This window comes from Aspergillus luchuensis, chromosome 3, assembly GCF_016861625.1.
Source record: "Aspergillus luchuensis IFO 4308 DNA, chromosome 3, nearly complete sequence".
NCBI classification, from domain to species: domain Eukaryota; kingdom Fungi; phylum Ascomycota; class Eurotiomycetes; order Eurotiales; family Aspergillaceae; genus Aspergillus; species Aspergillus luchuensis.
The window spans coordinates 1,229,741-1,245,390 of NC_054851.1; the positions used below are offsets into that span (position 1 = coordinate 1,229,741).

Consider the following 15,650-nt stretch of genomic DNA (forward strand, 5'->3'; position numbering starts at 1 on the left):
TTCAAAAGTCCTTCAACCCCGCTGCTATCATCCGCTTACCTTAATCTCGACACTACTTCCGCATCTCCACTTCTCCTCTCACACAGAGAGTTACACCTAGGTTCTCCAGACCCGTCTCACTGGTGATCCCAAGGCGTTCGCATCAACTACTTACTACTGAACCCCCCCTCGAGTGTACCGTCGAATCTTACTCTCCAAGTCCGGCGCCAATCCGATCCATTCTCTCAAGGCAGATGCGCCGCAGCATCCAGCCAACATGCCTGGAATTCTCCCGATGAAAGTGATCAAGGTCGGGAACGGCTCTCAGAGTCGTATCGCCCAGGCCTGTGATCGTTGCAGAAGCAAGAAAATCCGTTGCGACGGCGTCCGTCCCTGTTGTACACAATGCGCCAATGTCGGCTTCGAATGCAAGACTAGTGACAAGCTCAGTCGCCGTGCTTTCCCTCGTGGATATACCGAGTCGCTGGAGGAAAGAGTGCGCGCCCTGGAGTCCGAAGTTAGGGATCTCAAGAACCTGTTAGATGAAAAGGATGAAAAGATCGATGTGCTCTCTCGTATACACTCTTTCTCTCCTTCCTCGCGTCAGAGACCTAGTGTTGCAGCGCCGTCGCCATCTGCGCCTGCAAGGTCCAACGCCCCCGATGCAGACGAGGGTGTAATCCAGATTCCACAATCCTTGCCGCCTACCGAGTCGACCTCGGCTGATATTGCAGGAATCTCCAGTACTCGCGGTTTTGTTGGTATGTTCAACCGCCCCTCCTTGTTCACTTCCTGGCACCCATCCCTCACAAACCCCAAAGCGAGTTGAAGCGGTTTCTGAGAAAAAATTCATGGCTAACCCCGCCAGATGTCTTCACAAATAAACTCATAGATCAAAACCGATTGCCGTCAAATGTTGCGATCAAGTCTTTGGCCGCTCCCCCGGCCATTTCCCATTCCCGCGTCGACCAGGCCATTCGCACTGCGCCCCGGCTCGTATCCGATCAGCTCATCAACATCTTCTTCCAAGAATGGGCTCCTCTTTATCCGGTTGTTCACCGACCCACTATTCTGAAAGCTTATGAACAGTACCTTTCAGGCACCGAGTCTATGCAGGGCAGCAAACACGACTTGGCACAACTGAATTTGATCTTCGGCATTGCCGCCCTTGCTTCAATGGTAAGCTTTAACCCTAATCTAGCCAGACCATACCGGAAACTCATTGGGCTTTTGCAGTCGAGAACCAACCAGGACCCCACCTTTTTCGAAGACAATTGGTCCTCGATCCTTGAATCCATTGCCAGTGATATATCTATTGCAACAATGCAATGCTACGTGCTCGCTCAAATGTACTGCATGACGAAGGGCGACTACACGAGCCTCCTACGCTATCGGGGTCTTGCCGTCAGTCTTAGTCAACAGCTTAGACTGCATCAAAGCCAGAAACGCTTCTCGTCGAATGCTCTCATGGCAGAAACCCGAAAGAAGGTGTTCTGGTGTCAATATACTCTCGATCGGTGAGTAGGCCCTCTCAAAGCCGTCATAACGTATTTCTTTCCTAACCCATATCCAGATTCACCGCTGCTTTGACAGGATTGCCTGTTCTACTACGTGAAGAGGACATCAAGACCGAGTACCCCGAAGATATTGATGATGAAAACGTCACGGAATCGGGCTTCTTGCCCACTCTTCCTGGAGAGTCTACCCGTATCTCGAGTGCGATCGCGCTATTCGCCGGTTCGCGCGTGTTGAACAAGGTTTTGGAGGATATCTATCCCTCTGAGGGAGGGTATGATATCTCTCTGTCGAAGCTACGCTCAGTTGCAGAGCAATTGGATGATTGGGTGAAGGGCTTACCTGCTCACCTCCGCCTTGAGTTTTCTCAGGACAAGCCTAGCACCAATGTTACTAGTAGCCGATCGCCCCTTCTGGTAACTACCGAAAGCCCTCCTCCTACCATCACATGCGTTTACTGACTTGTTTTTAGTCCCTCGTCTACTACTTCATTCGTTCTTTGATCCACCGTCCCGCGGTCTGCTTCGGCGAGGAGCACGTCCGGTCCCCTTCTATCCTTACAGTTTCCGACTCAGCCAAGCACATTATCCAGATCCTTCAATTGCTCGATGAGAGACGTCTCTGTCTCTCTGTGAGTATCAATCGGAAGGAACTGGTTTTCGCTACAGGACTAGGCCTCCTTTGGCAAAGCATCGGGCTGAAGCGTGACAGCAAGCTCGTCAAGGAGAGCCAAAAGTTGCTTACCGCAGTCATTGATCAATTGGAATCTGATTCGTCGTCCTCTGCCGCGGAGTTCAGCGCTTTGGCCAGTGTTTTCGTTTCTTTGAACAATAGCAGGCATGTGTCGACTGGCAAGCCGCAGGACATGTCGCCGCCCTTGCAGAGACCTTTGAAGTCCCCGAAGAAGCACCTTCAGTCGTGGAAGTCGCGTCTGAGTGAAATGACCGGTTCAAACCACCACGAAACGCCGGATTCGCCCTCCCGCAGGGCCACTATCTGCGGAGCGAGTCCCAATGCCGCCCAACGCCACATCAGGTCCTCCAGCTGGGCTAGCTTGCCACCGGACAACTTCCACGCGCTAGATGTATCTACGAACAAGACAGTCTATCCTTCGTCTTCCGGCCCGTATGATAGCAGTCATGTGCTTTCGAGCTCCGCACCCTCGGATCACCCGAGCGGACCCATCACGGTATCCGACTGGGAAGTTGTTCTGAGTGACATGGACCGCGGCTATTCGAACATCTTTACCGGGATCTATGGGGGAAGGGAGTGTGGTGAAGACAGTGGTCCCTTCGCTTCCCTCACGGCTGAGTTCGCTCACAAGGGGGATCCCATGGTGGCACCGTTGTCAGCACCACACGCAGAGCTGCAAGGGTTGTCTCCCGAGGCATGGTCAGCCAGTAGCAATAGCGACGTGCCAGCCAACCAGGATCTACCGGCACAGAGTGTCCTCAGTTACTCCGACGAAGGCAGTGCCGAAGAGGGTGTGCCATACAACGATCTGCGGCTGTCACCGGAAGAGCAGGCCAATTTTCTGGGCTCGTTCCGGAATGTTATGATTCCGGCGGTGGAAGATGAGGTGGATGAGTTTGGGCTGATTAATGGCTGGGATCGGCGACTGGCTGTCTGAGCCATCGTGCTCAGAAGACCAGCATTTTTCATGAACGCAATGACCTTTGGATTGTAAATGGAGTTTCTTTTGTATTTTGGGATTGTCAGGGTGAAGCGAGAGGATGTCTGTGTTCTTTTTTTCCCCTATGTTGTTTTCTCTCCCCATCTGTTTCGTTCGTGATACCTGGTCGGTGCAGGGAGTCTCGGTTTCCATTAGGCACTCTACACAGAGTGTCTGTCGGGGGTCATATCTCCGACCCTTTGTCCCTATAATGTTTGAGTATATAGTATCTTGAATGATGGATCTTTCAAGTATGTCTGTTGTTAGTAATCATATCCTTGTGAATCGGATGATTGCCGCGTCTTGCAATTCAATTCAACAAATGTTGCCTGCTTCAAACCCTCTGGGTCCAGGATGTAGCGACGGTAGCCATTGCTTGCTCCCTATTACCAGAAAATTTCCAGACTCACATGAAATAAATCACATGCACCTGCCAAGAGATAGTATGGCCATCCCTCACATGATGATGGTAGGGCAGCGCATACTCCCAGTAACGTACTCTTGCATACTTCAAACCAGACGCATCTGACTGCAAACGACTTGAGCAGAGCGAGCCTACCACTACTAAGTATTTACACATGCGTCTCACAGGCCATCCCCCCATCCCCGGGTCCGAGCATCAATCAGAGGCAGACCGTCCCGAGCGCATGCCCCCCGAACGGCACACGGATTGGACTAATCGGGGAAGCCGTTCGATCTGAGCGGCCCTGACTGAACCTTGCAAGCTAGCTAGTAGCTACTTCGATAGTTGGTAACCCGGAAATAACAACGTTTCAGTCGGCGACTGCACAACTCTAGCTGCATGAGACGATTTTCTAGTTGCGACAAGGACTGGCATGGGCCTACTACTACTCCTAGCTACCTACTTGGTACAATAGACTGGCCAGCCATCGCTATGTCTTCCTTTACGGTACACACCCGAGTACTGACCTGTCTTGCCCGGGATGGAAAGCATCGGAAATGCAAACCTTCCGGAAGCAAAGCAATGAGAGGGGAGAAAAATTCTCTGCGATGCGTGACTGATGAATGCCGCGTGTTCCTGCTTCATAATCAAAATCACTTGACCTGCTAAATATTTATTTTAGGAGATATGTGCTCCGAAAGCTAGACTAGATGGTAGTCTACAATGTGGTTGTGGTTGTTGTTGTTTGTGGTTATGATTATTGATGGAGACTGGGCTGGAATCCGGACTCCGTAAAAAGCATGGGAAAGGAAAAAGCGGAGAGATTAGTGACTTGCTAAGGTACCCCGTTGGCGGAGCAGCGTCCTCCGGGACCCAGCGGACAGAAACACACGGGGTGGACTAATGGGGCTCGTCTGAATGAATAATGCGTCCGGAGAATTGCTATGTTGGGGAGGGAATCCGCCTATAGGTAGGTATTTGATTTCTAGCCCTGGAAATAATATGGTGGTGGGTGGGTGGGCGATTATTGCTATAGAAACTAGTTAAAGTGTCAATGGCCGGCGGGGTGAAGAGCATTTTGTAAGAGGTTGAGTAGGTTGAGTAGTTATGTTATCTGAGAGTTTGTAGGGCCAACTCAGAGATCTGCGTGTTTCGATATGACAGGTTACAGGGCTTAATGGGTAGAATGCAACTCTTGTCCCTGCAATTATCGAGCAAGTATGTAATGTTGGAGGGGGGAGCTTTCCTGGTGGCGTTTCGGAGGGATACTTCCAGACTTCTCTCGTATAGCTAGCTGACGGCAAGTAAGATGATGGGGAACAGAAGCGAGCTCTTGCTATTCTTCATCAATTTTACTAGTCTAGTATAGATGAAATGATCACATCAAAAATGTTCTCTGTAGCTCTACAGTACTTCTGTTGAGAGCTGAAAAAAGAAAAAGGTAGCATTGAATTCCGGAGGGACCGCCCATTGCCTGAGGCAGCGGGGGAGGGGCAGATTGTGCATAACATCATCATCAATAATCAAGTATACCACCTTCACTTGAGGACCTCGAGAGCTTCAACCCAAACCCCCCCCCCCGTACCACCATCATCTCCGTCACACCCTCCAGCTTAAGATCCAAATTATCTACGGCCCAAGATCAATCAATTGCCTGGCAATAGCCGATCCCGAGTCCGACAGAGTAGAAAAGAATAGCCGTGGACAACAGCGAGTTTGTAACCCCCTCCGAGCAGCCGGTGAAAGAGAGGTGCCCCACCACAGACATCATTGCCCCCCCACCTTCCCTTTCTCACCCTCTCTCTGCTCTTGGTCGCGGTTGCCCTCCATCCCACTCCGCTCGTCTGGCTCGCTTTTCCCCCCTCCCTCCTTCCCTGTCATCATTTCTCCTTCTCTCTTCTTCCTTCTTTCTCTTCTTCTTCTCCTCTCTCAGTCATCTTTCTCCCTATTCTTCATCTCGTGGTGGTCTTCCCATTTGTGTTGATTGTTTTGTTGGATCATCCCGCTAAATAAAAAAACAAGAACTTGGTTGGATTTAAATAGTATGGCCCCTCCCCTCATTTCTTCCCCAACAACTTTCAACACTTTCCCCCGTTCAACCTCCCTCTCTAACCTTCCCTCCTTCTCTTCTAGACACAGCAATCATGGGTTACAACGACGTTGACCAATTGGCCATCAACACCATCCGCACTCTCGCGGTATGCATCTCCTGCTTCCATTCTCTTGCTTCCTTATCCCACTCCCATCCGGTTCCGGTGTGACGGAGAGCTTCTCCAGAGCTCCGGCACCGGAAGCCCATTCTTGGTATCACAGGGACTCCGCGGAGCACAGCCTCCCGCGTGGATGATTAGCTATGTGTAGCTGCTATCTCCTCGGAGCTCCTTGTTTTACTAGCCGTGGGTTGCGGAGTGGTCATTCCTTCAAAAGGAATTATTTGATGATAATCAAATTTGAAACTAATCGTCCCCTAGGTGGATGCCACCTTCAAGGCCAACTCCGGTCACCCCGGTGCCCCTATGGGCATGGCCCCCGTGTCCCACGTCCTCTTCAACAAGTTCATGAACTTCAACCCCCAAAATCCCGACTGGGCTAACCGTGACCGCTTCGTCCTCTCGTAAGTTTCGACCTGCACCAGTACTGTCCAAGTAATCGGTTTACTAATTCCCTTCACAGCAACGGCCACGGCTGCATGCTCCAATATGCTCTCCTTCACCTCTTCGGCTACCAGGTCTCCATGGATGACCTGAAGTCCTTCAGAGTATGTATCCGCCGAGACTTCTTTCTGGGGAGCCCATTGTAGTCATGTCCTAACCATTCTGCTCGTGTAGCAACTCGACAGCATCACCCCCGGTCACCCCGAGGCTCACGACACCCCCGGTGTCGAGGTCACCACTGGTCCTCTGGGTCAGGGTTTCGCCAACGCCGTTGGTCTTGCCATTGCTGAGCGTCACTCCGCTGCCGTCTTCAACAAGCCCGGCTACACTCTCTTCAACAACTACACATACTGCTTCTTCGGTGATGGCTGCGCCATGGAGGGTATTGCCAGCGAGGCCGCCTCCATGGCTGGTCACCTGAAGCTCGGTAACCTCATTGCTATCTACGACGACAACGGAATCTCCATCGGTAAGCTTTAATTCATCACCCTGATCCCCTCGGGATTACAATCAGACTAATTCGGTTTTGTTTTGCAGACGGTGACACCAAGTGCGCCTTCACTGAGGATGTTATGAAGCGTTTCGAGGCCTACGGCTGGCACACCGAGTACGTCAAGGACGGTGACAACGACCTTGAGGGCATTGAGGCCGCCATCAAGAAGTGCCAGGCTGTCACTGACAAGCCCTCCGTCATCCGTCTGACTACTACCATCGGTTTCGGTTCCAAGCTCCAGGGTACTGGCGGTGTCCACGGTAACCCCCTGAAGGCTGACGACTGCGAGGGTGTCAAGCAGCTCTTCGGCTTCGACCCCAAGCAGACCTTTGTCGTTCCCCAGCAGGTCTACGACCTCTACCACAAGCACGCCGCTGAGGGTGCTGCTAAGGAGCAGGAGTGGAACCAGCTCCTCCAGAAGTACGCTTCTGAGTACCCCAAGGAGCACGCCGAGCTCACCCGCCGTCTCTCCGGCAAGCTTGCCGAGGGCTGGGAGAAGAGCCTGCCCGTCTACAAGCCCACCGACGCTGCCGTTGCTACCCGTAAGCTCTCCGAGGCTGTCCTCGAGAAGATCCACGATGTCGTTCCCGAGCTTCTGTCCGGCTCTGCCGACTTGACTGGCTCCAACAACACCCGCTGGAAGAACGCCGTCGACTTCCAGCCCCCCGAGTACAACATCGGTGACTGGTCCGGTCGCTACCTCCGCTACGGTGTCCGTGAGCACGCCATGGCCGCCGTCATGAACGGTCTCGCCGCCTACGGTACCGTCATCCCCGCTGGTGGTACCTTCCTGAACTTCGTCTCCTACGCCGCCGGTGCTGTCCGTCTGTCGGCCCTCTCCCGTGTCCGCACCATCTACGTTGCCACCCACGACTCCATCGGTCTGGGTGAGGACGGTCCTACCCACCAGCCTATTGAGACTCTGGCTCACTTCCGTGCTCTCCCCAACTGCATGGTCTGGCGCCCTGCTGACGGCAACGAGACCAGCGCTGCCTACTACTCTGCTCTGACCTCCAAGCACACCCCCAGCATTCTGGCCCTCACCCGTCAGAACCTGCCCCAGCTCGAGGCTTCCACCATCGAGAAGGCCCTCAAGGGTGCCTACGTCGCTCTCGAGGCCCCCGACGCTGCCGTCACCCTCATCTCCACCGGTTCCGAGGTCAGCATCTGTATCGAGGCTGCCACCTACCTCAAGGAGAAGCACGGCATTGCTGCCCGCGTCGTCTCCGTTCCTTGCTTCGAGGTCTTCGATGCCCAGGACAAGGCCTACAAGCTCCAGGTCCTCCCCGACAACATCCCCGTCCTCTCCGTCGAGGCTCTCACCACCATGGGCTGGGAGCGCTACGCTCACGAGCAGTTCGGTCTCAACCGCTTCGGTGCCTCTGGCCCCTACAAGGATGTCTACAAGGTAAGCTACCAAATACATACCCCCCCCTTGATAACGGCATATGCTGATTCACTTTACCACAGAAATTCGAGTTCACTCCTGAGGGCATCAGCAAGCGCGCTGTCGCCACCATTGACTTCTACAAGGGCCACACCGTGCGCTCTCCCATCAACCGTGCTTTCCAGCAGATTCTGTAAATGTCTTGCGGTGGCATCGTGATGGTTTGTACTGAATCATGTTTATGAGTATCCGGGACGATGTTGATCCCTGTGGGCGATGATACCCCTGGGAGAAGTCCTAATTTTTAACGACTTTTTCTTTGAAGATAAAAATATATGCAATCTTTCTTATTCCATTTCATGGTTTGATGATAGTTTTATTTTTCCTTGGTAGATTTAGAGGGGAATTGGTCTATGATGGGAGTATACTAGCACCAGTTTTGGCTTTCAAGTGGACTTGGACAAGCTGCACCGGCAGCAACACCGAACTAAGCGCGTACACATACGGTTGGATTACGACGTAGTCATATAATGTCCACTTTTCCCAAAGCGGATATTGGCTAGTATTATTTCTTAGAAGATCCTTTCGACTTGCATCTCACGTGTCAATCCAGGTGAAGCATCGGGGGAATATTATTGAGGAAGCAGCAGAAATCTTTTGTTATATTCGTCATCGTCAGATCATCATCGATTATCAGCCGCCGTGGGGCCTCGAAATGGAGGAGGCCACCACCCAAAGTATTAGAACGACAAAACTTCAGATAGTCTAAGCGTCCAGAGCCTTGCGGGCGAAGTTGGGGAGAACGAAGCTGGCGCGGTGGATGTCCTGGTTGTAGTAGCGGCAGAGCTTCTCCTCCTCCTCGCGGGTCCAGCTGCGAACGGGCTCCTTGACGTTACGGGTGGCATCCTTGCAGCAGACCATGAAGCCGATCTGGCCGGAGGGGTAGGTGGGGATGGTGGTGTAGGCGTATTCGGCGACGGGGAAGACCTCCTTGCAGGACTTCTTGAGGTCGGTGATCAGAGACAGGTGCAGCCATTGGTTCTCGGCTGTATGGGTAGAAAACACGAACCCAAACCGATCCCGGGTTAGGGGTCGGGTGGTTTGGGACGTAACAAGGTTAGCTTCATAGTTCGCGACGATAGAATACAGACAACACAGAAAACATAAATAACATGAGAAGTTTGAGAGATATAGAGAGAATTTGAGAAGGGAGGAGAGAAGTGGAATAGAAAGGGCAAGAAGGGACTAATGAAAGGCGACGAACAACCTTGTGTGGTGATGACACCTCCCTCACGGAGCGCATCGCGCAGAAGCTCGAAGTAAGGCTTCTGGAAGAGGCTCTCAGCGGGACCCTCGGGGTCAGAGCTGTCAGTGATGATAACATCGAACTCGTTCTGGCGCTCCTTGAGGAACTGGAAACCATCGCCAACGTGGACCTTGACGTTGGGGTGCTGGAAGCCAATGCTCATGCCAGGAAGGTACTTCTTGGAGACACGGATGACAGCCTGAGAAACCATGAGCCACATATTCACACATACGGCACAAGCACACGGGGATTTTTCTGATGTTTTACCTCGTCAATGTCGCACAGGGTGGCCTCCTCGACGGTCTCGTGCTTGACGACCTCACGGAGGACACCACCGTCACCACCACCGATGACAAGGACCTTCTTGGGGTTGGGGTGGGAGTTCATGGCGAGGTGGGTGATCATCTCCTGGTAGCTATAGTCATATGATGTTAGGGCCAATGGTAATTTTTAGAAATGGAAAATAGCTCATGAGAAGGGTTCCAGAACATACGAGAACTCATCGCGCTCAGTGCACTGGATGACATTGTCGAGGACGAGGACGGTGCCGTAGTCGCTGCTCTCGAAAACGAGGACATCCTGGTACTTGGACTTCTCATGGTGGAGGATCTGGTTAACCTTGAGGTTCATGGCCTGGCCGGGCCACATGTCAGACTGCTCGGAGAACCAGCCATCTGTAGAAAAAAGCGAAGAACCAATGTTAGCGAGGAGGGGTAATAAATTCTCGTCGGAGGGGTATGTAGTGAGATGACATCGTCTTGAGGCGAAATTGCGCTCATTGAAGCGTCATAATCGGTAATTGATCCATTGAAGGGATTTGAAGAATAGGTTTGGGGAATGCGAAGAGAACAGGAGGCGGGGTAGATCGCGAGGTGATGATGATGGAGGGGTGGTTGGATGGTGCGGATAAGGTAAAGAACTACTACTAACATACCCTTAATGGTGGGGTGAGTGATGTCGCTCATGGTGATGGAGTGGTGAAAAGGACGGAGAAGACGAGGACGAAGACGGAGAGCAGACAGCGAAGAAGCAGCTGAAGGGAGACGGAAGAGAAGAGAAGAAGAGGAAGAGAGAGAAGAGGAAGAGGAAGGAGGAGAGAAGGAAAGCGAGAGGAAAGAAGCGACGAGAGACGAACGCATGCGGAGTGGGGGAAAAGTTGAAAACCAGAAACAGAAAAATTGTATGTACGGCCGCTGACCAGTGGTAATTTATCACCGGCGATGGCGGCCACTCAGGTGGGGTTTTCTCTCTTTTGTCGCCCGTTTCGGTAATTTTCTCTACTGGCCAGTGGGTTTGGTTGCCGTATTGCTGGTTATGGTATGACCTTGTGTCTGTAACTTAAGAGTAATAGCATCCACTTCAACTTCCCTCAAAAGAGTCTTCCTTCCTTTCTTATCTTGATCAGAAATGTACGATAATCCTAATGGATAGTAGACACTTGCGTAACTCAATTGGTCAACGCGCATGATTCTCCATCCAATCGTCGGGGCAATTGTGGTTCTTGAGGATACTTTAGTATCACGGCCAAGGCAGTCCAACATCTCCATTTTGTACCACAATCATCACCTTCGGGCACTCGGGCAGCACTCACTCAGCATCGCAAATATTCAGGGAAAAATCGCATGGCCAATTGACCTGCCCAGGAAGCGTGGGATACTTCCCGCGCTGAAAAGGCTCAAGCAATAGCCGCCGGTGATTGGCAGACGACACTACGGGTTGGCTTCAAGCGGGTGTGGAATCCCTCCGGCCTATACGATGCCGCCCATTCTTGATTACAGATGCACCCCACGCGCGGTCAAGGCAACCAAAAACATTGCAACACATTCGATTGCTTCTAGTTACTGTACAGTGCAATCACACATCCAGCCCTTCCATATTGCCCCATGCCATCCCTATTCTCTCAAGGTTTTCCCAGCTGGCACGTTACATTTACTCGTCACCACCCTCAAGGAGGCGGCCAGGCTTGGAGTTGAGGTACTCGTTCCTATAAGCAAGCAAGTCCAAGCGTCAGCTCTGGGATGTCCAATTGTACCAGAAACATGCGTAATATAGGCTTTCATGTCCGCACGTAAGGGGGAGGCATACCTCTCAACAGCCCAGTTCATGATGGCGTAGGCGGCAATGAAGGGAGGAGCGACGTAGAGGACCTGGTGTCTGAATCTGCGGAAAACGTTGAAGATGGCAGCGTGACCGGCACCGGCAAGAGGGCGCTGGCGGTTAGGGGACATGGAGTAGGAGGTGACACGCTGGGGAGTAGGGCATCCTAGATGGCGCAGAAACGAGCCATGTTAGCAAGGGTTCCGAAGTCCAATTGCGCATTCTGTCGTTATTGAAGCTGCATTTCGTCGACAGTACAAGGCTATAATCGAGTAACAAGCCCGATGGCCCGATATTGCTGACAGTCGAAAGGCTTCGCAGACAGGCGAATCACGTTGATATTGTAGACATACCCAGATCACCCCACCAGCCCAGGAAGCTAAAAGAATCACAAGTTAGCCATCATAACTAGCCAATAAGCTACGACTCGAATGGAGTCAAAGTCATTTGATGTAGGGGACATGGGTAGATATCACGGCAGACGAGACCGCACGGTACCCTTTCCCCCGGAAAAGCTAGGGAGCGGACAAGACGAGACAATGGGGCAGAAAACTCACACTCCATTCTTAGGATCGAGATGGCCACCCATTGTGAAGAGATGCGACGAGAATCAGCGACGTAAAGCGCGATGTGGGGAGGGAGAGATGGAGCGTGAGAGGAGAGAGAGAGAGAGAAGTCGTCGTCGGTGACCTTCGGACCAAAACGGACGAAAGTCGAAGTTGGAAGTTCAAACCACCGCCCAACGCTAATCCGTTTTGGGACAGCATGCGAAAAGCCTCGACATCATCTCCAGCCAAACTCCCGCCCGCCTGATAATTACGGTCGTTTATCTGTCGCTGCTGAAGTCCCCGTCCCCTCGCTCATCACTCCATCACCATGTCTACCCTTCTTCAGCAGGTCTACCGCCTTGCCGTGCCCATCTCGGCCGGAGTCTACCTCTTCAACTCCTCCATTTACGATGTTCGCGGTGGTACCCGCGCTGTCATCTTCGACCGATTGTCCGGAGTGCAGGAGAAGGTCATGAACGAGGGTACACACTTCCTCATCCCTTGGTTGCAGCGAGCCATTATCTATGATGTTCGCACCAAGCCCCGCAACATCTCTACCACCACGGGTAGTAAGGACTTGCAGATGGTCAGCTTGACTCTGCGTGTGCTGCACCGTCCTGAGGTCCCGAAGCTGCCGGCCATCTACCAGGTAAGATAGAGTGTGCCTTTTCTATACTCAACCAAGACCAATCCCTCTAACCATGACCCTCCCAAATAGTCCTACGGTATCGACTATGATGAACGTGTGCTGCCATCCATCGGAAACGAAGTCCTCAAAGCCATTGTCGCCCAGTTCGATGCCGCCGAGCTGATCACCCAGCGTGAAGCTGTCTCCAACCGCATCCGCACAGACCTCATGAAGAGAGCCTCTCAGTTCAACATCGCCCTCGAGGACGTCTCCATCACCCACATGACCTTCGGAAAGGAATTCACACGCGCCGTCGAGCAGAAGCAGATCGCCCAGCAGGACGCCGAGCGGGCCCGTTTCATCGTCGAGAGAGCCGAGCAGGAACGTCAGGCCAATGTCATCCGCGCCGAGGGTGAAGCCGAGAGTGCTGATATCATCAGCAAGGCCGTTGCCAAGGCCGGCAGTGGCCTGATTGAGATCCGTCGTATCGACGCCAGCAAGGAGATCGCGACGACGCTCGCCAACAACCCCAACGTCACGTATCTGCCCGGTAACGATGGCAAGGAAGGCGGAAAGAGCACTAGCCTCTTGCTGGGCTTGAGAAACTAGAAGGCGCTGTGGCTTGGTAAATGGAATTACGTGTATTTCTTATTTCTCTTTTCTTTGTTGCGTTTCCTTCAACCGGATGGATCTCAGGCGTGCATGATCTCCGTGGCGAATTAATGTCGTTTGGTCTTCTTTCTTCATCTCTTCCTCCTCTCCTACACACTCACACTCACACGCATGCACCCTTATTCGCATCGACCTGTAGCAATATCATACCCATTCCTCTCTCAAGTGTGCCTCTACTTATCCAAACCTTATAGCAGGTAACGGACTTCACGACATAGATTCCACGATGGTAGGTATCATTGTAAGCCATAAACCAAATGCAACCATACAAACAAGACATAGAAATCCTACTCCCCAACCCTCCGATAAACATGAACCTGAAACCTCATATCCTCCAACCCAGCCCCCTCCCCAACATCATACCTCAACCTGGCCGCATCTCTTCTCCACCACCTCGAATCCTGCGACAGCAACCGTTCCCACTTCCCCTCCGCTACCGAAAGCAGGGTATGATCCAACAAGAACTTCATCGGATACTGTCTCTCCCGCACTTCACCATCGCCACCCTTCCCCAACTTCAACGTCGAATAACTCCCAGGACTATCCACCACAAGCAGCACCGTCCCAGGCCGCAACAGATCCGTCATACGTAGCAAAAACCCCGTCGCCTTAGCCATGGACGTCGAAAACAATTCATTCAAAGTAAACATCAACGTCACCAAGACGGTAGAGCATGATTCCGCGCCCTGCTGTGAGAATAATCCCTGAAGTTCCTTCTCCCCCGCGGAGAGAACATCTATCTTTTCGAACTGGACGTTGAACCCGGGCGTCTTCTTTTTATTCTCTTCGTCTCCACTGGAGGGTAACAACGGAGCAGGATGCGACTTCGACCCAGTCACTGTGGGAGATCGAATAGCGGTGGATAAGCGCTCGACTACCTTTGACCAGTCTGCGATGTCTACCGCCGTGACGGAGAGGCCGGGGTAGGTGGGAGTAGCAGTAGCAGACGTAGAAGTAGAAGTTAGTTGTTTTTCTTTTTCTTCTTCTTCTTTCCCATCATCCAAGGATACCGCCTTAACAGCATCCGCAATCTGGCCCTCTTCACTTGCAGAAGAAGATGGTAGTTCAGCACCATCCAGAAAATCCCTCCAAGCAGCCGCAAGCGCAACAATCTCAGCGCCCGCGCCACCCCCAATACACACGACATTCTTCGTAGAAGCAGCAGCAGCAGCAGCAGCAGCATCATCATCTTTAGAAACAGGCTTAATTACCTCCTTCAACAGCGCACGAAAGATGCCCGCATACCCCAACGCCCTGGACGAGCTCCACCGCAACGCATAAGCACGAAGCAAATCCTCATTCGCATCTGTGAAAGCGGAGTCAAAGTCCCGATTATATAGATGGGTTTTGATCGTCTGGATCAGACTTTTGATGTCTAGTTGCTCCTGCTGCTGTTGCTCTGCTGGATCACCAGTGGCTTCAGTCGTGGTAGCAGCAGCAGCATCATCATCATCATTCTGCTTCGTCTCCTCCCGATTATAGAGGTAATTGTGCCCATTGGTGAGCAAGGCGGTTTTGAACACATTAAGCAGAAGTTGTTGGAGAGTCAGCGGGATGGTGGTGGAGATGTTGAGTTCATGATTTTGATGAGCGGCATGATGATGATGATGGTTGGGATCGGTTTTGCTGGTGGTTCGGCGTGGTTGTGCTTGCGAAGAAGAAGAGGACGGCTTCTTTTTACTACTCTCCTTTTTGTTGGGTTTTCTAGATGTGTTGCCGGATCGAGGAGGTGCCATTTTGAAATAGAGTGTGAATTTTGTGATTTATTTCTTACATTGATTGCTAATAGGATATGTTGTCTGGATTCAGTTTGGGATTTGGGGGAATTTTCGGTTTCGCATTTGGATGGGCGTGTGGGGCTCTCCGTGGTTGGATATATATCGTCACAACTTAGTATACTACTACTACGGAGTATCGCTGCCAGAGTGTTTGGCATTCTCCAAAAGAGCAAGGGCTTCATTTCCCAAGACAGCAATGCTACTGGTTATTTATAAGCTATCATTGAGTGTTAAAGCTGCTGTACTGACAACAGATTTTCATACTAATCTCATACACGTGACAAAATACAAGGGCTTGGAATGGTTACTGAGTAAACGCCATCAATGTGATGACGCGGAGTGTAGATTGAATTGTCTGTGAGCAGCTCATACTGTTTGCATGTATATCTGCATACTCAAAGTGGCAAGGATGCTTGCACTTCAAGATTGAATGACATGCACCTCCCAAGGAAGTCGAATAAAAGAAGGACCCCAATTTAGCATCGCCAACAGAACCAATGAGTCCATGTAAAGGAGTC

The 15,650-nt window shown here is 51.9% G+C and overlaps 6 protein-coding genes across 6 annotated transcripts; 3 read left to right on the top strand and 3 right to left on the bottom strand.

The window, feature by feature from the left end:
• Positions 1 to 256: 256 nt before the first annotated feature.
• Positions 257 to 3,124, top strand: facB (C6 transcription factor FacB/Cat8; the record flags this gene model as incomplete). Its single annotated transcript, XM_041686937.1, has 5 exons — positions 257 to 740; positions 848 to 1,158; positions 1,216 to 1,496; positions 1,553 to 1,910; positions 1,967 to 3,124. The coding sequence occupies 5 exons, from the start codon at positions 257 to 259 to the stop codon at positions 3,122 to 3,124; spliced, it is 2,592 nt and encodes an 863-aa protein (XP_041540871.1).
• A 2,589-nt stretch (positions 3,125 to 5,713) lies between these two features.
• On the top strand, positions 5,714 to 8,300 carry tktA (transketolase tktA; the record flags this gene model as incomplete). Its single annotated transcript, XM_041686938.1, has 6 exons — positions 5,714 to 5,767; positions 6,041 to 6,183; positions 6,243 to 6,327; positions 6,398 to 6,692; positions 6,761 to 8,124; positions 8,187 to 8,300. 6 exons carry the CDS (start codon positions 5,714 to 5,716, stop codon positions 8,298 to 8,300), a joined length of 2,055 nt encoding a protein of 684 aa, XP_041540872.1.
• A 568-nt stretch (positions 8,301 to 8,868) lies between these two features.
• On the bottom strand, positions 8,869 to 10,374 carry SPE3 (spermidine synthase; the record flags this gene model as incomplete). Its single annotated transcript, XM_041686939.1, has 5 exons — positions 8,869 to 9,149; positions 9,371 to 9,608; positions 9,677 to 9,824; positions 9,903 to 10,083; positions 10,344 to 10,374. 5 exons carry the CDS (start codon positions 10,372 to 10,374, stop codon positions 8,869 to 8,871), a joined length of 879 nt encoding a protein of 292 aa, XP_041540873.1.
• Positions 10,375 to 11,301: 927 nt separating this feature from the next.
• AKAW2_30427A (ubiquinol--cytochrome-c reductase subunit 8) lies at positions 11,302 to 12,095 on the bottom strand (the record flags this gene model as incomplete). The annotated part of the gene is made up of 3 exons (XM_041686940.1): positions 11,302 to 11,672; positions 11,860 to 11,885; positions 12,064 to 12,095. The coding sequence occupies 3 exons, from the start codon at positions 12,093 to 12,095 to the stop codon at positions 11,302 to 11,304; spliced, it is 429 nt and encodes a 142-aa protein (XP_041540874.1).
• Positions 12,096 to 12,382: 287 nt separating this feature from the next.
• Positions 12,383 to 13,291, top strand: phb1 (prohibitin subunit PHB1; the record flags this gene model as incomplete). The annotated part of the gene is made up of 2 exons (XM_041686941.1): positions 12,383 to 12,703; positions 12,773 to 13,291. 2 exons carry the CDS (start codon positions 12,383 to 12,385, stop codon positions 13,289 to 13,291), a joined length of 840 nt encoding a protein of 279 aa, XP_041540875.1.
• Positions 13,292 to 13,641: 350 nt separating this feature from the next.
• AKAW2_30429A (25S rRNA (uracil2843-N3)-methyltransferase) lies at positions 13,642 to 15,090 on the bottom strand (the record flags this gene model as incomplete). Its single annotated transcript, XM_041686942.1, has 1 exon — positions 13,642 to 15,090. One exon carries the CDS (start codon positions 15,088 to 15,090, stop codon positions 13,642 to 13,644), a length of 1,449 nt encoding a protein of 482 aa, XP_041540876.1.
• Positions 15,091 to 15,650: the final 560 nt, after the last annotated feature.